This window comes from Crocodylus porosus, unplaced genomic scaffold (assembly GCF_001723895.1).
Source record: "Crocodylus porosus isolate Cpor-Errol unplaced genomic scaffold, CroPor_comp1, whole genome shotgun sequence".
Lineage (NCBI taxonomy): Eukaryota > Metazoa > Chordata > Crocodylia > Crocodylidae > Crocodylus > Crocodylus porosus.
Window position 1 is genome coordinate 124,904,519 of NW_017728943.1, and position 25,100 is coordinate 124,929,618.

Below are 25,100 nucleotides of genomic sequence, written 5' to 3' on the forward strand. Positions count from 1 at the left end.
GTGGTGCAGGCTCCAAGCCTGGGGATTTTTAAAAGGAAGTTAGATGAGCACCTTGCAGGGGTCATCTGACCCCGGTGCTCTTTCCTGCTCAGGCAGGGGGTCGGACTAGATGATCTACCTAGGTCCCTTCCGACTCTAGCTACTATGAAACTATGAAACTACTGGGAGGTGAAGGGTACAAACACATCACTCCACATCAGGTGCAGACAAACTCTACAATCCTTAGAAGAGCAAACATACTGTATTTCATGGGTAGAAACTGAAGCTGTCAATTTGCTGAATTATCTTTATTATGTACTTTCTAGGTGTTCTTCTTTAATGTTTCTGAAAACACGGTGATTTTGCATGAAACAGGTTGTGATCGCCTGAAAGATCTGCCACCATCCTTACCATCAGATCTGTTCTAAACATGGGAGTCATTCATTTATTATGGATGTAGGCACTATTTCTCTAGAATTAAATTACCCAGTTTCACCACAGCTCAACATACTTGTATTCCAGCCATAAGGATCCAATAGCAAGGGAGTAGGCTGGGAAGGAGACAGGAGGTTGGGAATTTGGGAACACTCTCCTATCAGCTGTAGTTACACAAAAGTATTATCAGTAATATACACCAGTTCATATCATTTTTAATAGCACAGGGTTATCTGGCAAACTAAAATTCTCATTGTGGTTACAGCAATGGGTAAGCCCGCCACACTCCTTAGCTGAAAACTAAAGCTGGCCTGAAAAATTCAGTGTAGAATTGGTTTCTACAAAGGTAAGTGCGATAAGGCAAGGGAAGGATTCCCCCTATTCTCTGGAAGGATTTAATTTTTATAAAAGCTGTACATGCTTTAGTTGGTTTCCAATATACTGGCAAACAGTACAGAACAAAGTCTAGATGGTCCCAACGTGCATTCACTCTCAAATCTTAACAAGGTTGGTAAAGCAGGGCTAAAATGGTCATCTGCATCCTCTACTGCTGCTTGCTTAAACACTGCACACAGCTGCTTTAAGCTAAAAAAGATCTAGGTGCTGGCTGGCATTTACATTTTGGAGCTGTTCCATGGCATCACTGCAATTTTACAGGGCAGAATTTCACGCATTGAATTCTCCAAACACCTTCAAGAGGTAGCTAAATACTATTCCTTTTTATTGGAATGGGGACACTGAGGCAAAGAACAATTAAGTTCTTAGCTCAAAGTCATTTTTTCCAACATAAATTCACCTTACTGTACAGTAAGTAAATGTATTATCTTCAAGGATGCCACTTTATGAACTCATAGAAGTCTTTGCTACATTTGTATTCTCATTTGCAAAGCAATTAAATGTGTGGTTATGCAAGTTGCACTTAGTTATCTGTACTACAAGTAAAAAGGTTGAAACAGACCTCTTCAAAATTACTGGAAGCTGAGATGACTAGCTGAACTAGTTACATTGCTATTATGGAAAACAATAAATTGTAATTACAGGATCTGCTTTTAAGTTAGTTAAAAAAAAAAGAAAGAAAAAAAGAAAAACCCATTATTCACCTTGTTCCACCCTGGCATTCTTCATATGAAAGTATAATTAAAGCTGCCTTTTTTGTTTTGTAAAAGCTTTTTTGTATTTCAGTTGTATAGTGGTAGGTTAAGGAACTGTGATACTGACATTTGGACAAATAACAGCTTATTATTTGCAAAATGAGGAGGCTGACATTTAGAGAATATAAGATATGACCCTTCCAACTCCCCTGCAAAAAAAAAAAGGGGGGGGGGAGGGTCACACACACACACACACGTCAAAAGGCTACTAGTCAAGGTAATGTTGTGCAAAGTTAAATGCTGTTCATTTAACAGAGATAGAATTTAACCAAAAATAGTCTAAATTTGTAGTTGGCATACTTTTGATTTTTCCACTTGTTTCACTTTCTGCATCAACTTAAGAATGCCTGTTATTAAAAGCAAGGATCATCTAGATCAGCAAAATAGATTTTACAGCTTCTTTGGAAGATGTCCATCCTGTATATAAAGCATAAATTCCACTCCTCAAATGTGATAGCCATGGATATTAAAGGCACGCCAGTTTTGAAACCTAACTAAACTCGCACAAAACTTGGAGTACTACTGCAATAAAAAGAGCCTGAAGTAACCTGGATCCAGCAGCCATTGTTTGAAGTCTGGTATGCCTCCAGCCACAAAGGAACCAGGTGATACAAAACAAACATTTTTTTAAGTATGTATGGACCCAGACCAAAAAAGTCAGCCACAACAGTCACAGATTCTAACTAGGATCAAGGAGAAAAAATTCACTGCTACATCAGAGAGAGTGGCATTTATGCAGAACACTATTAAAAAAAAATAAAATCAGAACAATAACCTAATCAAGATTCTAGAAAAGCAAAATTTTGTTTCTGGAGAAGTCAGTGGGCGTTTTGCTATTGAAATCATACAGCCAAGATTTTACACAGTTGCTTTAAACAGTGAGGGTTCAATTCTCATTTCGCATTCAAAATATTACACTGGTAATTTAAAAGGGTCTTAAAGTGAGTGCGAATTAAGGTCCTTTAAAAGGTGACAGAATAGTATAAACAGACTTTACTGTAAGTGAGAATACAGGCCAGATTATCATCAGAATTATACTAAACAACAAACATTGTAAAACACTGGAACAGAAATGGGTTGAAAGAAAAATAATTTCTCTCTTCAAACTTCCAAGGGAACGGAGGGTTGCGGGGGTGGGAAGAGAGAGAAAGAGGGAGATTCAATTTCCCCTTCTTTCTGGGATAAGCAGGATTTGCACAGAATCTGCACCAATGAATTAAGTAAACGTACTTCTGTAATCATTTTAAAAATACCAACAAGACTCAACAGTTTTTTTGGCAATATCTTTTATTGGCTGGCTGTATAGTCAAGAAAAATGTTAGACAAGCTTTGGGGCACAACGTTCCCTTTCTCTAGTCTAGGAAAGAAACAGACATAGCCTACTATAAATACCAAATAAATCAGTGACTTTGGTTTAACTGTAAATGAAAATAAGCACTTGAACAAATGGAAGAGGGCTGGAAAACTGCAAAGCACTGCGGCTTCAGCAACACTCCAACTGTACTAAAAGTATTAGTGGCAGAAGGAAAAAAAATCTGTTGTGTCAGTTTAGTGAGACAATGGTAAAAAAAAAATACACATTTTTATTTATAATATAGTAAAATAATAGCAGGTTTGAATGGTTTTAATTCCCTTCTTAAATTCCTCCCTCTTCACCCCCAGCTTCACAAAAAGCTATTACACCTATTCTACAGCTATTCTACTGTACACAGGCTCTTAGTCTGCACTTAACACTTTATCTGAGCATCTTCCAGTCATGCATTAAGCACCATAACTAACATCTGTCATCTTTTTGGTTTGATCTTCAATTCTTTCCTCAAGGACAGAATTGTGTGTAATGGAATTTTCTGTCTAATACAAGTTACACACAGACACAACGTAAACAGTGCTCATGTATATACAAGAGAAGATAGGCCAACATGGCAGATACTTACTACCTGCTACGCTACAGCTGGCCAGAAAAAAAAAATTTCAAATCGTTTCCTCAGCAGCAATTTGTCAATCTGCCTAAACACAAATATTTTGCAAAGACCATTCAAAGACCCAACAGAAGCCAGGCAAGGTTTGGAAACAATTTTCCAAGAAGGTTTCTGCTGGAGACTTGCTAGTGTCTTTCCAGATCACCCGACCAGCTCTGCAAGCAGCCCACCAAAACAACCCTCCCGGAATAGGAAACCCAAAACCTTCCACCACATTCAGTTCTATCCCCTTCCAAAAAGAAAATTTAAATGTACTTACTTTCCCTACAAACCAAAACAAAACCAGACATCAAAATCCTCCACAAAGTGGACTCACCTTTCTCTACAATGCCATAAGGGAATTCACAACACAGGTGTTGGTCAAACTTGGTCTCCTATATACCCAGAAGTCTATTGTGAAGGAGAAGAAAAGTTGCGATTCAAAAGTCTCCATTTATAACTTCAAAAGTCTCCGTGAAAGACCCTACGAGGAGAGGTTAAGAGATCTGGATCTCTTCAGCCTATACAAAAGATGGCTGAGGGGTGACCTTGTGGTCGCCTATAAATTTATCAGAGGATGACAGCAGGGAATTGGGGGTGCACTGTTTACCAGAGCGCCCCAGGGAGTAACTAGGAATAATGGGTGCAAACTAGTAGAGAGTAGATTTAGGCTAGACATTAGGAAGAATTTTTTTACGATAAGGGTGGCCAGAGACTGGAATGGGCTTCCAAGAGAGGTGGTGCTGTCACCTAACTTGGAGGTCTTCAATAGGAAGCTAGACAATCACCTGGCTGAGGTCGTCTGACCTCGGTCCTCTTTCCTGCCAGGGGCAGGGGGTCAGACACGATGATCCACTGGGTCCCTTCCAACTCTATAATCTATGAAGTCTATGAATTAGCCAGACGACAAACTCTCTGAAGAGAAGGGCAGAAACATGGAGCTTGGTTCAATATTTTTCTATGGAACAGAATCCTACGTAATACTTTGCAATATGGGATGAGGAACAAAGGATGGATTTAACATGTTTGCACTAACCTACATTCCTGAGAAACTACATCGCTGCTATACTAGTTCGTTTCCTGACAACCAAAGGCTGGATGTCCCGATATAGTGCACTGCTATAATTCAGTCTGAGGGTAAATACCAGATCCCACATATACTTCCTTGTTATCAGAAATACTATGGATTGTCATGTAAAACAAAGTTTATTTTTCAGAGCTAAAACAAGCCAAAAAAATTTCTCATGCTTTTAATAAACCCATATGACTCATCAGATAACCACCTCCATCCCAATTTACATTGCAGAGCAGCAATGAATTCTGCCACAGAACTAGGAAATATTCATATACTACAGTAACCAGATTACTTATCTGTTAACCTGGACAGCCACTGAGGTGGAAGAAAGAGAAACGATGTAGCATCGTCTGAACCACAGGAGAATAAATGCAGGTACAACACAAGAATAGCTGCAAACTGGGGGGAGGCGAGGGAGGGAAAGGGGGTTAGCCACAACAAATCTTCCTCTCAGCCACAGGGTTACCAGAAGTTGACCTTCTAAGAAAGAAGCAAGCGTAAGAGAGCTATTTGATATTAAATGAGCAGTTTAAGTGTAAAATGAGGGTTATTTTTTCCTCCCTCTCACCTGTGAAGTCCAAAGACAAGAAGCATCAATATATTATTTCACCAACAGTTACCCAGAACAAAATCAAATTTTAGCTTTTCATGTGGTTTTACCCATTTACAAAAATGTTAATTTCTCTTAAATAACAAACAGATCATCTTCAAAAGCATCTAATATCCACAAAGTAGGAATTTGATTTCTTGCAGTACACCTCATTCAAGCTATTTAACACTGGTTTTGTCTCTGAAGACCACTGACCAGTCTCTTGAACATATCAGAAAATCCTTACATCCTTCTCAACAGTGCTCCCAGAAAGCCAGTTATCCTCCACTCTGTATTTGTGCATTTGGCTCCTGTCTCTCATATGTAGCCTCTAACATTTGTCTTTGTTGAATTTCATTTTGTTGTCCTTAGTCCAGTCCTCCAATGTATCAAGAGCCCTTTGAATTTTAATCTCATCTACCAAAGCATTTGCAGTCCAAACACTTGATAAATTGGAGGCTTGGGCTAGGGACAGCAAAATAAAATTCAGGAGAGACACATGTAAAGAGACTACACAGCAGGCAAAAAATGCACAAATACAAAACAGGGAATGTGTAGCTTGGCAGAAGCACTGCTGGGAAGGATCTGTGCACAGTGCATCACAAACTATCTACAAGCATAATGCTTAGAAGGTTGGAAACATACTTCAAACTCCAAGGGCGTCTTTACATGTGCTCCAGAGTGGAGGAGGACACGGGTGCTTTAATTAAAGTGGCTTTGAGGACCACTCTAAATTAAAGAACCCTCAGCATCATCACATGAATGAAGCAAGGGACGCTGAATACGACCAGATTTAGTTAAAGCAGCCCTCCCCACTCCACCCCCTCCACCTGCCATTTCGAAGCACAGGGATGCTGAATACACATGATGCAGATACTGCTGGAACATGCTAATTAGCACACATTGGAGCAGACATCCAGCATTCATGTAGGTGCCCCAAGAGTCTAGAAATTCATCCCAATTTAGACCGGTTTAAACTTCCTGGAGTGTTTCAAAAGCACAAAGAAAAAAGTCAAGCCCAGTCCTCCCTGAATCAGTACAATGTTATGCGAGGACACAGAGCATTTTGTGCCTTCTGTCTGGTCATTCCTCCAGGCACCCCAAGCTGAACTGCTCCTCACACCCCCAAACCCATACAGGGGAATGGGGTTGCTCTGGGATGTAACTGAGACTCTACTGCACAAAGATATACTGCCTACAGGGACCCCCATCTTCAGGGGTGGGGAGCAGAAAGCTTGTGTCAGTTTTACTGCCCTGCACTCTTTCAGGGAGCCTGCTATGCCAGTTCCACCCTGCAAGACCATCTCTATGCAATTACTGGCAATGCAAGGCACTTGAGCAGCTCTCTAGGGAAAGTCCTTTTAAAGCTGTAGTGCGAGACAGACCCTTTGGTGAGCCCCAAAGCAACCAGCCCCCCAAATGAAGCAGGGGCCCCCAAGCCCCCCCACACACACCGATACTTGGTGTCCCTCTGTCTAGATACCACCACATAGAGTTTGGTAGTGTGCAACCAAGTACTGGCCTGGATTGTGCAGGCCAGACATACAGAGAAACCAAGGTATGGAAATCCTGGGCTGTGGTTTGAGTGGAGAGCAATGATAGCAGCCCAGAAGCAGGAGGCAAGAAACACCTGGCAACCTCTTCTCTCCCCAAACTAAGCCTGGGACCACATCACCCAGAATCCACAGCAAGGGGGTAACCAACAAGGTGGCTTTCCAGGGAAGGGGTTGACAAAACTGAGGATTTCTTGGGGAGCCCTAAATCAGCCAACCCTCCAGGAACCATGAGCAGGGGACCACACAGCCCACCAGCACCAAGTAACCACTTCAGTCCAATGTCCTGCTCTGCACCAGGGCTTCCTCTCCCTTTAAGGAAATCCTGGACCAAATCTGGGCAACTCCTGACCCCTGGAAGGCATGATGGTCTATCTGGTTATTCTGCTACCCCCAGGTGGCAGTTTGAAAGCAATGCCATCCCTAAAAGGTGAAGAGTCTACTTGGGACCATTAGCAGCATACAAGTCAACACTTCTGTCCAGGGACAAATGTGAACCAGTTCCCCATCAGTGACATTATTGGAATGGTTCAAATGTTATGTCCACCTGCACCATTAGCAGGAAAAAAAACCCAAATGTACAAAATACAGAATAGGGAATAAGTGGCTTCGCAGACATACTGCTGGGAAGTATCTTGGGATAAATGGAGCCTGTTGCAAATACAATGTTGGTTGTATTAAAGCAGAAGCACTGTATGGAAGACGTGAGAGGCCACAGTACCATTTTAACTCAGTACCGATTAGCCTCAGGAGGATGACTGCATCCAGTTTAGGGCACCACATTTTAAAGAGAGATCCAGAGAAAATTTTTCTTGCCTCTGGATCCTTTCAAAACATCATTTAAGCTGTACAGGAAAGGTTGAAGGAACTAGCGGTGTTTAGTTAGGAGAAAAGGAGATTAAGTGAGGACATGACAACAGTTTTCAAAAATTCGAAAGGCTGTCATAAAAGACAACCGTTGTTGACAACAAGCTAACAACTGTTTTGCCTTGCCACAGAGAGAATAGCAACAGACACTGGGTTTACACTACAATAAGGCATATTTAAATTTAAAATCTCAAGAGAATCTTTTCAAACTTTAAGAACAGTATAACAATGCAGCAAGCTGCCTAGGGAAGTTGTTGAACCTTCTTCAGTGAAAGTTTTCAAGAAAAGGCTGGATGGGTACCCCCTCTGAGTAGTTTAGAAGGAACAAATCCTGATCCTGGAGAGTTTTTCCAACCTGAAATCTGACAGCTGAGCTCAGGATACACAATTCTACCTTTTAAATCAACATCTGACTAAAAAAAGCAGCCAAAAATCAAGTAACATGTCAATATTATCTTTACACCATATCATGTACAGGATGGGAGGTAGACTGTTCTTGGTGGTGATAAATGACAGAACAAGGAGCAATGGTCTCAAGTTGTAACAAAGAAGGTTTAGGTTGGATATTAGGAAAAGCTCTCACTAGGAGAGTGGTGAAGCACTGAAATGGATTACCGAGAGAGGTGGCGAAATCTCCATCCTTGGACAAAGCCCTGGCTGGAATGATGTAGTTGGGGATGCTTCCAACCCTCATTTTCTATGATTCTATCTGAAATTTCACTGCAGTTACTCTTAAGCTGTTTTTGCAGGCTTTGTTCAAATACCAAATTTAAAATCAGCCTGTTGTAACATCACACACACACACACACACACACACACACACACACACGATTAGCACTGCTGTTCTATTCCCTTCCTCAAAACTTCTTACCACTTTTTTGCAACATAGTCACTAGAGCTGAAACATTTTAAATATTATTCCCCACCTCTATCCCATTCCACAAACCTGGCAGCAACAGCAGCAGCCTGCAACTGGAGAAGGGAAATACCACTAACAAAGAGACCACTTTTTTCCAAGTTCTCGATTCTGGCTCAGTTTTTTTTTTTTTCTTAAACATGTGCCCCACAGTATATATTACTACTAGTATTACATTTCATTTGATGAACCAAATCAGTTAGACCACAAAACTAAATCTTTTTTTTAAACATATTCCCACCGCAACTTCGTGCCAAGTGTTACTCATTTCCACAAGTTGCCTTGCTCAGAGCAAGGCACCAATTCATATTTGTAACTGCAGACAATTTGTAGGTGATGATCCAAGCAGAAGCCAAATCAAATGATCTTTTCCCTCCCCCTTAATACTAAATCTCCTTTGATATAGATATCTATGTTTTCTTCTCTCTCCACAATCCTGGAATCCACTGGCATGGACCAGCTACAGGGTTTAGTTGCATACCACTGTGGCATTAAATTATTCAAAAACTAAGAGACGGTTTATGCAAAACCCTTTCTTCTACTTCCAGCAAGCTGGATTTTTTTTAAGTCAAGAAAGCAAAAGTCTAATCTTGACTTTATGTTTTGTTTATGTAAGTGAAAATCCACATAGGGTACAATTAGAAGTACCATATGTAGTATTACTGCCCTAGGTGAATGATTAAAGATGTACTCTATGGCCAATAAAAGCAAAGGTTAGTAAATATTAACAGAAAACCCTTTCCTCACCAATTTATGAGGGTGATCAAGCATTGGAACAAGTTATCTAGAGAAATTGTGAAAGCTCTATGCCTGGACATCTTCAAGAGCAAGTTAGACATGTGGCTGGGATAGTTTATTCAGGGATGATCCTGTCTTGACCGGGGGGGGGCTGGATTAGATTATCTTGTGAGGTCCCATCCAGCCCTACTTTTCTACAATTCTAAGAAATCAGAGAGAACCACCAAGAAATTTATGCTTAGAGAGATTTGTAAAAATAAACAATCTTCATGACCCATCATGGAAATTTTTGCCTGAAGAAAAAAGTAAGGGAAAAAAAAAAAACAAAACCCTACCGTTCACATGGGATTCATTAACATTAAGCTTCCTAACTTTTAAAACCATTTTCTTCACTAGCTCAAGACTAAAAATAAAAGCTTCTGAACTACTGATACAGGCAAACAAAATGTGAAGCTAAGTTATGCTCCACTATAAAAATTACCATACTCTCAGTTCTTCTTCTTTGGGTGAGACATGAGCGTACAAAGATTCAAAGAAGTCACTCCAGCATTCTGGTGGTGGAAGAAGGAACTACCACGTACACCGTGAGTTATGAAGGAGAACAGAGTTTAGTTTTCCTGCCTAGATCACAAGTAAAAATGGTAGACAATGAAGTAAACTTCTGAATGTGCAGAAAAGCATTTCACTTAACTCTGAAGCAGCATAAGGCTCTGCAGGCTCAAGCTGAAAGCCACCCACAGTCAACCCAATCTTCAACCCAATGTTTGGGCTACAAAAGTTAAAAAGACAGCCCAACAGGATGCCACTAGGGACTGCTGGCTCCAGAACCTGGTGCACCTTAATTGTGGTAATCCAATAGGCACATTTATGCACAGCTTTGACTTAAACTTTTTTGACCTCTAGTTCATTTATAACTGCTCTCCAAAGGGAGACTTGCCTAGTTCATGTTAGCCACAATCTTATTTCTTACTGGGGCTTTTGAAGGGATGGAGATTAAGACAGACAAGATCTTGAAGAATCCAAATTCTGTTACTGGGACCACTGAGGGTAGAAAAGAAAATGAAATGTAAAAGAAATGCACATTAAATGGATTCATATTGTTCACATACACAAATAAGTAAAGACTGGTAAAAAAGTACATTTCCAGCAGCAGTTTAGAAATCTGGGCAGCCGGAAGAGTGTACTTTCAGTGACTGTCACTGAAGGGAAAGAGCAGAAGCAGAGAACATTAGGTAGAGAGCCTGAGGAGACGGGGAATGAAGGTAACCTGGTAACTCATTTGTAACAAAGAGGGATTCCAATTTCCTTTCTTTTAATACTTCATCTATTTTTGGACAGCCGAAGAGTTTGCAATTAGGAGGGTAAGGAGTGAGTGGGGGGGTGGGAGCTTTGTTTTCATACTGAAAGTTAAGGGAATATTTGTATTTGTGTTAATTTTATTAACCAAGAAAAAAAGCAACCAATCACACTAGTGCATTATCAATAGTACCTCTACACACTCTTCCCTGCCCTCCCCCCATTTGCCCAAGTATGGAAGCAGTGGTTCCACAGTTAGGGTAAAAATTGAATTTTTCACTAACACTTCTTGAAAAAAAGCCTGAATTTATTAAATTCTCAGATAATTTGTTCTATATTCTCAGAAGTGCTATAATTCTGATAAAATTATCTATAATCTTGATATTTATCAATGTGATCCATGAAATGTTTTTAAATTTGGCACCTTATCCTAGAATCCCCCCCCTGCCGTTCTTTTTTGTCCTGAACAATCTTGATGTTATGAAAAATATGCAGAATCTTCAAATTTGATTTAAAAAAGAAAAAGTAAAGTGCAACAGGAAGGAAACACTTGCTGAAATACTAACTTTGACATAGGTATCTGACAATTAAGCAGAAGGAAGGGAGTCTACACAGGCTTGGGATTACACAGCACTTTCTCACCATTTCTGGATCTACAGTGAGCAGCAGCAGCAGCATGGAACATCTATTATTTTCATTAGCCTAAAAAACATGTCCCCTCCTCGCCAACAAGGACTTAGGCAGTATGACAGTCTAGCCCTTAACTCCCCTTCAGGTTAGACTATTTCTCCCAACCAGTGCTGAAGATGAACTCATTAGTAGTGTTCGCATTCTCAGTTTTTACCAATTTTCACTGATAAATTCCCTGATTTTTTTTTTAAGTCATTCAGTTTGTACTGATTTACACCCGTTTTTTGTTCAAATCCCTGTTAACCAGCATGAGTGGGGAATGGCTCATTCCCCACTTGTGCCGGTTAACAGAGATTTGAACTGAAAAACAGGTGGTGCTGGTAAACTAAAAGTGTCACTGTGCCAGTTACCCGAGGCATAGGTTTCCAGCTGAATGTGAGGTGGGCACTGGCAGTGGCCGCATACAGAGCGGGGCAGTGGAGGCTATGCAGGGGCTGGGCGAAGGCAGCTGGAGCCTTTGCCTGGTGGCATGGGGTTCCCAGCTCTGACCCCGAGTGGGGCAGGACGGGCCACAGGAATCGCTCTCGGGGCAGGCAGGTCCAAGCTGCACCCCAGTGGCTCCAGTTTTGGCCCTGGGAGCTGCAAGCCCCACTGGGGGAGCCAGGCAGGAGTGCTGGGCCCCAGTCCCCTCTTCCCCCAAAATGCCAGGGCAGCCCAGCAGCAAGGAGGTGGGGATGAACACAGCCAGGGAAGAAAGGTGGATAAAGTGTGCATTCTGCTGCTGATCAAGGGACACGTGCCCACCCCAGGAAGAGCCCAGCATGGGACCCCCAGCCTGCAGCCCTCCTGGAGGGCACATAGCAGCAGAAGTTGCACCCCCACCCCCTGCACTCACTGACAGCTCCCCCCCTGCTTTGCTCCCTGCCGCAGCCCCAGGAGCAGGTGATGGACTGCGCCATGTCCCTTCCCCCCACCCCTTCCTTAGTCTCAGCCTTACTCCCACCCTCACCACCAATTTTTCCCCAATTTAAACTGATTTTTTTCCCTTTTATCCTGATTTCATCCCCGTTTTTATTTTTCAAAGATAAACCCCAAAAAATTCCTAGATTTTTTTTTTTTAATGAAAACTATAAATGCAGAACGCTACTCATATGCCACCCAGTAGCTTATTTATTGAGCAAAAAATATTCAGAGGGAGCACATCACATTTGCATTCTCCAGCCTCTAATAACTCACTGTTCATGAACAGATTAAATTAAAAAAACCTGTTCCTTCCCTCTGTCCCCAACTCCGAATGGTCTAAAACCAGGATACATAAACAATCATAGATCAATAACTGACAAGCTACCCAAGGGACACCACACATCTAGGTGCCAAATGAATATTCCTTAACACAGAGGCAAAGTGTTTGAAGCAGGAGAAACAGGCAATGCCTTCCAAGCAGGATGAAATCAAACCAAGCCAAACTATCTTCAGACTATAACTACAAGACCCACCCCTTAACAAAGTCTTTCCCCAGCAAGGAGACTAACTCTATAAATTAATTTCATTTCCATGGAGTTCCAAGAAGAGAGAACAGGAGTAGCATACACGTCTAGAAATGGAGTAGGGCTGTGTTTCAAAACAATTTACCTTAGTTGTTTTTCAACACTAAATTAAAACAAATATACTTTACAAAAGGTAAAATAAGTAAGTGTGGATCTGCAGGCATTTGCTTATTCTCTTTTACCAAACTATTTTATTTACATACATTATAATGTAACCAAAAACTGTGAACACTGTTCCCAATGTTAGTTCAAGTGTCAATATATATTCTCACTTATATGTAATGTATATATAGGAACCTACCCAACTAGGAGGCAGCAGATGGCCAATTTCATCATGGGCATATTGCAAGGCCAGCCACCATTTTCGCAGGCTTATCACAGCAGGGCCCCTCCACACCTCTGACTGGCTGAAGGGCCCCAGTGGCCCCTACTAACACTGTTGATTGGCAGAGAGGGACAGAGCCACACAACAGGCAGCCCTGTCAGCCAATCAGTGACAAGCAGCACAGGCAGCTACCCTCTTGGCTGCTCCCCTTTGCACCAGCACACTCCCCCCCCACAGTGGGCTGCACGGCTGGGCTGCAGTGCCTACGAGGACTACTGGCTCCCACTGAGAAGCCAACATTTTATTTTCAATATTTTTTTCCCAGATTTTGCAGACAATGCCCGATTTAGCAATTTCCATTAAATCACAAATTGAGAAATTGAGTAGGTCCCTAACTGTATACAAAAGGAAAGTACTACATACTTTTTGCTTTCCTTTTGCTGTTATTAAAATGCCATACTAAGTATTTTTGGACTTTTACCCCCCACAACACTTTCCTGCTCAATTCATAACCTAATATTTTAAGGGCATATTCAGTCTTAAGTTCTGTCACACTCCAAATGGGGCAAAATCTCATTTGATTTTACAAACTAAAAGAAATTAACTACAACTCTTTGTGAAGTGAATTCTGCAGTGGCTCGAACTCACATTTCCCTACAGTGAACCATCTAATCTCAGCAGTGTGATGCCATATGCCTGCCATGTGCTGACTGCCAGGGACGTGGCACTGTGCTGCTCCCAGGTCAGCAGCAGCAGCGGGGCACAGAGCCCAGCTTGCCGCAGCAGCCACCTCTACCCTGCACAGAAATCCAGGGGCACATGTCCCCCAGGCCTCCGCCAGAGTGTGTGCAGTGGTGGGAGCCTCCCCACACCCCTGAACAGCCTGCCCAGGCTCCAACAGTCCCACAACCAGCTCCAGGGCCCCATTCACCCCAGTCCCTGCCTCTGCCCCACTCCCTCCCTCACCACAGACACTTGGACCTGGCAGTCCCTATGCCCCTTCCCCATGACAGACTTACCTGTTGGGATAGGCAGTGCTCTACACACTGCTGGGGTGTTGTGGCTGCATGTCTGTGTCCGTGTCTGTGCCTGTGTCTGTGTGCACCCCTCCCGTTGCAGCCACCCAGAGCCGGCAGCCAGGCTGCTCTGCAACCTTCTGTGCTGCTACTGCTGCCTCGCATTTGTGGGACTAAGCCCCGTCAGCTCCAGCCTTCTACCTTCTATGCCCAGGACCAACCCCCGAGACACGCCATTTGAAACCAGCTGCCAACAAGACAGTGAGCCATTGATTACTACTCTCTAAGCCCAATGCTCCAGCCAGTTTGTTATCTACCTTACAGTCCATCATCCATACTTCCTTAGCTTGCCTGCAAGAATGCTGTGGGAGACCGTATCAAAAGCCTTGCTAAAAATCAAGGTACACTGCATCCAGCAGTCTCCCCACATCCACAGAACCAGTCACCTTTTCATAAAAAGGAAATCAGGTTGGTCAGGCATGACTTGTCCCTGGTGCATCCATGCTGACTTTTCCTAATCACCTTTTTCTCCTCCAAGTGCTTAGAAATGGATTCCTTGAGGATCTGCTCCATGATTTTTCCAGGAACTGAAGTAAGGCTGACTGATCTGTAGCTCCCTGAATCCTCCTTATTCCCTTTCTAAAATATGGGCATCCTGAGTTCCAGTCCCTTCTCCCAGGGCTACTTATGCATTTTACATTTTAAAAAGCCAAAGAATATATAGCAAATTACTCTGAGAACAGGACAGGGATCCTTGCTCAGTTCTTTCAAAGAGTAGATATAGATGCCTACCCACTAGGGAGGTTTTCAAGCCCTGAATCCTAAGAGGATGGATGTAGCTGCCTGTAGCCCTGACTTTAGGCACCAAAAAAAAAAAAAAGACAGCATTCAGACCCCACCTCATGTAGTATTTCCTACCCAACAAAAGCAGATATTTTGAATCACCCTAAGTGAGGGGTTTTCAACCTTTTTTTAGTAAGCATAACTTCAGTGGCCAGACACAGAGTAGGAGGGGTGGGGGGAAGTTGTGGAGCATGGCCCATTGCAGAGCTGCAGCAGCAGCACAGCCTGCATAGGGGCGCCACCACCCTCACGCACCCCCAGCCCTGCTCCTGGGAAGAGGGGGCGCAGGGTGGTGGGTAGCTGTGCTTCATCCCCGCCCACCCACACATACCCCTTACAGCCAACCCAATACCCCCAGGGGTAATACGTACCCCCGGTCGACAACCCCTGCCCATAGAGAAGTGGACTCAGGACAAAACGGTTTGGGCATTAAGTGTTACACTTCCATAAACCTGTAAGTCAAATAATGCAATTCCTCTTCCCAAACACATGCACACATCCCTATCAGTTCCTTAAACTGTTCATTATTGTGTCATCTGTACTAAGTGCAACTTTTCCCAACACTGAATGGGGAGCATTTTGGTATGCAACTGGGGGAGGGGAAAGGAGGATGGAACAGCTGCTCTCTTCTAAAAAGTGTTGAATTTCTATCAAAGGAGGTATACGCCCATCACAGTGAAGACAAAATAATGCATTCAGAACATGCACAATCGACACAGCTACAGATATTTCACAGCAGAATATCTATGTCAGCTTGAGGAAGGAAAGATGCCCATAGTCAATTTGTTCTATTCTCCATTCCCTGCTCTTCCAGTTCTTTCCCATACTCCAAATCCAAATAGATTACCATATTTTCTCACACGGCAGAATGAAAAGGGGAGGGGGGCTGAAATCTTTCCTTTTAGTAAGTAACTAAGTAGCAGCAGCTAGGGAGCCAAGCTTGCTCATCACCCTACGACATGTGGATGGAGTGCAGATTTTACTTTCTGGTCCTTCTCCAAGCAGCAGAAACTGCTCTTATCATATTTCTCAAATATCATGTGTACTCAAATTTCCAGCAAATACGTTTGTTTTTTTTAAAGGGTGCATGAGTATGTGAGAGGGTAGTTTAATTAAAACATTGCCCAAGTCCTCCCACATCATAGAAGTTAGGCACTCTATCAGGCACACTAACTCAGGTATGTTTATTTAGGGTTTACAAAAATTTGAATACATCAAGGACAACACAGGATATGCTCAATCAATTTAGATAACTGCAGTAGTATAAACTTTAAGAGTGTCATTATACATACGGAAAGGGGATCAGGTAGCATTAAAATGTTTCCACATTAGATTCTCCCCACCATCAAATTTGAGAACAGAGTGCTGAAATCTTCCCCAGCCGTTGGAAAGGGAGAAAAAGCCAGATAAAGAATTAAAGAATGCCAAAGGTCTGTCCAGACACGTTATCCACACATGGGTTTTCACATTCCTTCAATCTCTCCGTCATACTATTTTATCTAAATATATACACTATAAGAAATGAGAATGTATGGGTTTACTTAAGCCTACTAGCTAAAAGATTCTGGGAATTAAGACAAAACTTAGATAAGAAGATTCACACACAGAGACGTGAAAAAGTTGGAGTATAAAAGGGAGAAATTGATTTGAAGATGTACAAGAACTCCAACCTTGTGGAAGGGAAACAATATATGGGTAAGAATTGGAGAAGAGAGACATTTTTCTTCAATCCATTTTAGCTGAATGACTACAGTTCCAATACAATGACACAATGGTATCTTTTCCAGCACAGCACTCCTACATAAAAATGTCAAATGTTAGCATACTGACAGCTATCAGAGATTGTTCTGCATAATTCTACAGGTTTAAAAAAAAATAGATATATAGATATATTGCCATTTCCACATCTTTTCATTCTTATTTCACAAGCCACAACCACATACTACACATCGGTAATATATTCCCCTGACAGTACAGGGCACTAACAGTCCAACGTGCTGCATAGCACTGTCATAGACTCCACTCACATAATAGATGCCCAAACAACTGCAGTTTCTTTAAATGAGGAAAGAGGCAGTGAAAGTTCCCTTGTATAACAATCCTTTATTGTGTTGAAAGGAAAGAAACAACCTTGTAGATTCTTTAGGGTACAAGGGCTGTGGCAGCAACATTTAAGGAACATTAGTAATTCTGACTAATTTTAAAAGTTCCAGTATCTGATAAAACTAGGGCCCTTTCTCATTTTGAATTGGGGTGGGGTTATTAATTCTCATACAATACAATACTGTAGAGCTTTTCTGTTCCTTTTAATAGCAATTTTAGTGAGCTTTTCTCCCTTGCAAACTCATCACACTGATGAACAGTAAAAAAAAACTCACTATGTATAAAAGCAACATTGAACACAATGGTCCACATTTTGAGTCCTAGCTATCTTGAGAGTTTTACACAACAGTACTACACACAAAATTCAAACATGCAACCTGACAAGGCTCCTTTAAATTCAGAGATGTCAAAGATGCAACCCGTGTGACTCCTTGGAGGGGCTAGGAATTCAAGGGCAGGAATTATTACCAAATTCTGGGGTACAGAGCCCTAGAAGGGACCCATTTTGGCAGTGGGGGGCAAGCAACGGGTCCATTAATCCTCAGGATTTAGAAACCTATGACAGTTAATACCTCTGCTACTCACCCCACCACCAGAGGTTCAGATCTAGCCCACAAGAAGCCCCACAGCCACATGAGACTAAGGGAGTTTGACACCTGTGTTTTAATTTATCCACACTTCAAATTCAAGTTTGTACAAAGGGACACAGAAGGCCCCAGGGTAATGGGCCTGATTGAAATGCTACTTGACATTAATGAGAGTCTACTCATTTACTTCAGCTGGTTGTTGGATCAGGAACAAAATACCTACAGGTTCAAATCTTCTTCATGTTGAACAAGTTTTTCAGTTGTCATTTCAGTGCACGTGAATAGCTGCTCAGAGGGTTTCCCCATAGGTTGCTGTTCCTGAATCACCAACTGTAGTTCTTAGGTAATTCTCCCTAGTGATTTTTTTATTATTTAAGTATTTTAGAAATGCTTTGCATGGAACAGGTATCCAGGTTGTAGCTGTATTGTTCTAGTGGCAAAAGCAATCGAAACTCATGGCAGAGGTGATATCTTTTATTAGACCAACTACATGTTTGCAAAAAAAAAAAAAAAAAATCTTTAACTGCAAGCTTTCAGGAACAAACACCCTTCTTCAGGCATAGGAGAAAATACTGTAAAAGTTCGCCTACATAGAAATGAAACCTTCAACTCTCCTGTGAAATCTGAACTTTCATTTCTACCCAAGAGAACTTTTACAGTCTTTTCTCTTATGCCTGAAGAGGGGTGTTTGGGCCTGAAAGCTTTCAATTAAATAAGGTTTTTTTGCAAAACTCCAGTTAATCTAATAAAAGATATCACCTCTGCCACAAGTTGCATGAAACATTTGTTCTAACAGTGCTCTTCCTTTCTTGCCCTTTCATTTCCTAGCAGAGGGGTATTCAAACCAATGAACAGTCTTTCAGCAAGGAAGCCTTGATTTCTGTTCGAGGCCAGAATACTTCATGGGACAGATGGATCAGCATGCATCACCCACCCACCAAGATAGCAGAAGAAGGTGGGGTTGGGGGTGGAATTCATAAATAGATGATTAAATTCCTCAGTGTCCCACCTGAACCCAGTACAAAGCCAAAACAAAATCTGAACAAACAGCTGTACAACCCAAGCAGACAACAGGCTCCCTTTCAAGCACTGGATATACCTGGGGCATGGCAAGAACCCTGGCCACACCTCCACCCTTTGGGAATGTCCTCTGCATAGGCAGTCTTGAGGAATTCTGATAGCCTGAAACCAGTTATGCCTGTCAGGCACACCCTCTACTTTGGCTTCAGGCAAATCCAATTGCTTCATGGCCATTTTATATGAACGAAGCAACAAATGGCTCTAGATGAGTAATGCATTAGGCCTTTCAAAGAAAAAGTCCCATCTTCCCTGCATGCCCCAAGGCAGGGAGATAGATCCCTTAGAGCAGTGGCGAGCAATTACTTTGGGCAGAGGACTGCTTACTGAGTTTCAACAAGCCATCAAGGTCCACATGACAGGCAGCCCAGGGAAGATTAATATCATTTTTCTAAAAATTTTAGGGGCCCGGCAGCCCAGATAGAATGGCCTGGCAGGTCAAATTTTGCCCACCCCTATCTTAGAGGAAGAGAGCCATTGATAACTATCCATCCTCATGAAATCAAACTACTCTACAACCCATAATGGCATCAGCTCCTAAAACCAGCCTCACCAAAAAATTAATAATTTACAGTTTCTTAGATCAGTTCTTTCAGATGCTGCCCACCACATTTAATTTAATTAAAAATGAATACTAGATCAGGAGAATTAAGCTCCCAATGATTTAGGCAGAAACTTTCATAACTTAAAATGCACCTGAAGCATGCAGTAATCGTCCAGAATATCTTGCCTGTCATGTCTTACTGCTTAATTATATACATTATCATTCAAAACTATCATGACAGATTGCAAGTGTTTTTCCCCTCTCAGTATTTTGCATAATTAATCACAGCAAAAAGTCATCTGTTCTTCAAATACAATGATGACAACATGGTTTTTATGCCTATAAAGCAAGTATCCCATTGCACTATTCCTTGAAAGCTTCAGTTTCAAAAAGAAAAAGATCACCCATATGCCCAAAATTCTTTTCTTCTTTTCATAAAAGTTTCTAGGTTACATATGTAAGTCTTAGTTATGGAAGGGGGGGGAGGTGCTAAATCTAGTGAAAACCTTTTCACCTTAAAAGGGGTATACATATGTTGCTGTTCCTTAAAAAAGGAGGTCAGCAGGTACCTTTGAAGGTGGGATTCCTAAAATTAATCATGTTGCATCAATACAAAACAGTTATTCAGTTCAAAGATACCTACAAATTAGCAAGCAAAAAGATACAAAAACAAACCAAGAAAACCATCAATTGCTGATATGTATACACCAAAGGAAAGGCTAAAAGTCAACTACTGTTTTGCTCCAAACATTGGACAGTCTCCTATGCAATTGCCATGGTGAAAATAGTCATTACACAATGTAGTTTTGGTCACAATCATATTCTAGTCTAGACACAGAATATTAAATACATGCACACCAGAATTAACCTACTACTTGCCGTATTTACCCTAGTCCGAACTAGATCCTATACGTAAAAAATTATAAAAATTTCTCTTTCCACAGATATAAACTAATTGGAGGGTCACCCTAATTCATCCTCCCTAGTTCTCTGGCAGGAAAAACAGCAGCAGGCAGACCTGAGCTGTCTGGCCCTCACCAACTGCCCCCACCTCCTGCCACTTAGCCTATGCAGCAGCTCTGGCCCCAGCCCAAAGCAGCAGCTTCAGCTTGGGGCAGACAGCAGTGGTGAGTGACTCTGGCCCCAGGTCAGCACCTGAGCTGAGGCCAAAGCCAAAGCAGCTTGCCTGCAGCTGTGCAGTTTCCCCCATGCTCCCTCTGGGCTGCATACAGTAGGTCTCTCCCACGTTCTCACACCAGGTGGTCTCTGCTGCTGCATGAGCCACCTTAAGCCATCCTGGCCCTAGCCTGACAGCAGCAGCAGTGACAGCTCCAGCCTCAAGCCCATCACAGAGCAGGCAGCAGCACTGGACCTAGACAAAAGCTGAAGCAACTGCTTGCCCTAAGATGGTACTCAAATCCAAAACCAGGCTCCCTGCAACTGCACCCCGTCCCCAAACGTTTAATGGGAAAAATCCCTCATCTCAGATTCGAGTAAATATGATCACCAAAGTAAGTGCTCGCATTGCTCTAGTCTAAGTAAAGCCTCCTCCAAGACTGAATGGTAATATACCCTAAGCCAATATACTACAAAAATTACCCACCAATCGTACACCTCTAAAAGCCACCATCTTTAGTACCACACTTTCCAAGTAGGAACAGTGAACAAAAACGTGTTTCTAACTGATCAGTCAAAACAGAGCACTCTCAAAAAGTGTGGCTTACAGGGATCACAGCTCAATATCAACTTTCTTACAAATCGCAATCTCCCAAATAGTGTATTTAGATCAATTTATGTATGGGGTAATTAAAAACTGGGATTTCACATCCACACAAAAAGTGAATATACAACATTTAGTGGTATATGGGAGTCCTAGGTAATTGAGTAAAATCTTTCTACATACCTTAAAGATACCTGGAAAAATATTAATGTAACTGCAAAATTATAATACAATGTTTTATTAAAAGGCAGACATGCAAAATACCTCTTCCCTGGTAAGCCCTCTACTTGCAAAGTTACTTTTTCCAGATGTAAAATGTTTTAACAGGGTTTTATTTTTTTCTTTGTTCAAGTAAAACAGCGTTCATTATATTTTTCTTCTTCATAGGGTTTTAGCATTTTCATGGCAAATACACTGGCTATGCTGTTTCCATGGAACTGTCATTCTTCCCCATCCTACAGCTTTATATTGCTCTTAGTTTTATTAACTAAGAGTTTATTAAGAAAAATTTAACATAGTTTATTTCTTCTCCAAAAATCAAAATCATAAAACTCACATAAAATATGTGCTGAGAAAAACACAAAGCCTAAAGAGATCCATAAGCTTTGACTGGTAATAGTTAAAGCTTGAGTACACCATTTTAGCTCAAAACAAATATTCAATAGACAGTTCTGTTAGGAAAGATATAGTGCCATTTTAATGGTTTGTATCCATTCTTATGATCTGCTCCTGAATCTTACCAGAAGTCAGATAATTAAAGCAGGAACTTTTACAAAATTGGTTGTGCATTCAATTTCACTGTAGTCTTAGGACTAAATTATACACTTACATGTAGAGTATTTAAACTTTCTGCTGGGTTCTTTCCTGCTGCTCTCTTTTGGAAATTTGCTTTCCAATGGGATGTCAGAGTATTACTAAATTTAAATCACTAGCCTTCGCTGATGCTTCTACCCCCTTAATTTAGTAAAACAATCAAGTCATCATACATGACATCATATTAGATGCGTTTGTTTCTTTGTTTTCAAAAAACAGAAAGAAAAATCTATAAAAAGAATTGGAACAAAGCATAAGGAGAGGAAAATGCTCCTTATAAATGGCACAATGCATTACCTTCCCTGAGAGGACTCGAGACCTATCTTTTGTAAAATTATTATTATAAAAAATTTTAAGAACCGCACCACAGTTATAAGAAACAGTATAAAAATAAGTATTCTTACAATTTAAAGTTGCCTGTGAAATCCTAACTAGCAGCTGTTTCCTTCATCATTAGTAATAAAAGTCAAAAAGGCATATTTACCAACTCTCCTAGATTAAGCATTAGAGTCTCACATCCCCTGCACTGACCTTCGAGAAACAAAGAAACTGAAGCAAAACAAAACAAAGCTCACCCCTTTCCTACCACGTATCTAGAGAAAATAGAAAATTATTGGTTTCCAAGTAGCCCTGTCCCTTGCCCTCTGAAAAAAATGCAAAATAAATTCATTAAATTGCCTGTTTGGAAATATGCGATTCATTTTAAGCAGATTAGTTGATACATCTGCAGGACTCAGACTATTTATATCCCCATTTTAAAGAGCACCCCAGACTGCAGATATCCAGTTGACTGGAAACAACTCAAGAGTTCCATTTATTAGTACCAAAATGAACATTCTTTTTCTTCAACATTTTCCCCCCAACCCCTGACAATACATAAGAGAGGTATCAACATACGTATTTCAGACCTGAAAACGAGCCTTTAATTTGCTGTCATCTGTACCTTGATGTACTGTGTCCTTTCACTAAAAAATTCCCTCCCTCAGGTTCAGTTACAGGGGGCGTGACTACACAAGACACTATGCCACTACAGCAACATGGATTCAGTAGGCACAAACCACGACACCAACACTACTGAGCAGTTGCTTGTTGTTACTGCGCAGTAGCATCTGAAATAACCCGTGCAGTGTGCTAGGACTGCGCAGTAACTTACTGCACAGTCATTTAGTACTTGCTTAAGTCCAGCTCCTGTCCACGGGTGAGCAAGTACTAAATGACTGTGCAGTAACAGCTGCACCATCTGGCACACAGGTAGATGTGCCCAAGGTCTCATTCATTGCTCAGCTACAAAAATTAACTTTAAGACATGTAGTGACACATGTTACATCTCCAAGATCCAAACCCTGTCCTTAGGGCTTTCTGGAAAATCAAATTAGAACACCCATTCCCCCCCCGCTATTAAACCAAATTTCAAATTTATCATGTCATTCTTACTATTAATGCAAAAATTAAGAATCCTCTGCATCTTAGAATAAATATTCTACTAATAATTTATGGAGGAGGAAGAAAGTAAAGTGAGCCACATAAGCAAGAGAAGGTCTTAAACACAACAATGAAAACTACCACTCTATATATCAGAAGTTTCTCCAAGTACAGTGAAGTTTCCTGGTAAGAGTATGTACTGGGAACATGCATATACAAGAGCACTCAGCCTGTCTAAATCAGACGTTTCCAAACGCAGCAAATTTCATCCAGAAAAAATATTACAGGACTTCAAGACAAAACCACATATTCTGTTTCACAAATAAGGAGGCATTCCACTCATAAAAAAAGTTTACTCACAGTAAGAAAAAAAAAAAAATGGGGGTGGATTTATAAGACTGAACTGTATTCACCAAAGGACTGTTCTAAACCTAAATTAAATCAATACAGATTTCCCATGAAATCAGTGTTAGGGCCTAAATTTGTATCCTATTTAAATCTGGTCTAAAACTTAACTATAAAATGATATAATTTTAAAAAGATAGAAATACATGTATGCTAGGACATTTCAAATGTCTTCATAATTACAAATACATTTATTGTACTAGTGTGTTAAACATTCAGAAAAGTTCCAGTTTATTATGTTGTAGATACCAAAGAAAACATAGTGGATTCTGGACCAGAATTTTTCCTCATTTAGGAAAGATATTCTTGGGATTAAAGCACTTATTGGATCACGATGTGCATTCAGTTTCTGGCAGTACAGGAAGTTTCCTACATGGTCCTACCCAAGTCATTCCATCTTTGTCTCTCTATTTCCCCCATGTATAAAATGGAAATAATAATAATCCCCTACCTCAAAGCATGCTATGAAGTTAACTTCAATACTGTGTAACACATTTGGATAGGAGGAGCATAATTATATGTACATTTTTAAAAGTTAGTGAAACAAAAAAACTTCTTAAAAATAATTCTGAAAGAGGCACTTAAGAACTGCAGCTTTTACACAAATGCTTTTAGTACAGGAAATGCTTATGGTGCCAAAGTCAGCCAACAGTTTTATGTCAGAAGTAAATCAATTCCTCTTACTGCACACTGTACTATTAAAATGTATATAAAAAAACCCTTCAATCACTGTTGCCATTTTCAGAAGCTCAAAATAAATACAGAAGAGGCAAGCCAATCCTTGGTTGCATAAGAGCACTTTAAAGCACATGGTTATTTACCAAACCTGATGTAATTATAATGCAAAGGGTGGATCTTAAATAAATAGACTTAAGAAGCACTGTATGAAGTAGAAGACATGAAACTATTATTTTTATTAATTTTATTATAGTTGCATCAAGAGGCCTGAGTCAGAATGACTGTGCTGGGTACTGACACCAACATACAGAAAAATAAAGAGGAAAAAACAGCTAGAATGTATCAGGCATGCTCTGATGTACTGAGAGAAACAACATCAAGTATTCTCTGCAACCTACCAGATCTGGACTTTATGATATCACTGAATTCACTGTGTCCTCCACCTGGACCCTCCTCTTGATCTGAAACCTTGGCCATCCTTACAGTCTTGAAAATCCTTTCTAGTACAATTTAAACCTTTACCAAAACAGTTCTCATATGCAGGACTGGTTCAGAATCAGTACCTAAAATATGAAAGGAAAAAGAATTAAAAAGATAAGCCATTCTACAGATGACACCTAGAACAGACAAACTTTTACCCAGGACCCCTGTAGAACATCCTTTATTTAAAGTGTACTTCATACACACACTCTAGAACAAAGGTCTTTGATTATGCTGAGACTCAAGTAAAGATTTATCGAAATGTATTGCTCCCACTGGAGACGGACATTGAGACAAAAGATCAAAAAATAAGCCAACTTAATTAGAATATCAGTATAGTAAAGGCACATGCC

At 40.9% G+C, this 25,100-nt stretch overlaps 1 protein-coding gene across 1 annotated transcript in view; it reads right to left on the minus strand.

The window, feature by feature from the left end:
- Positions 1-24,830, minus strand: part of UTRN (utrophin) — a 541,506-nt gene extending 516,676 nt beyond the window's left edge. Inside the window, exon 1 of the mRNA XM_019550130.1 lies at positions 24,666-24,830. Coding sequence (XP_019405675.1) covers positions 24,666-24,744 — 79 coding nt within the window. The 5' untranslated portion in view covers positions 24,745-24,830. The remainder of the gene's footprint in view (positions 1-24,665) is intronic.
- Positions 24,831-25,100: the final 270 nt, after the last annotated feature.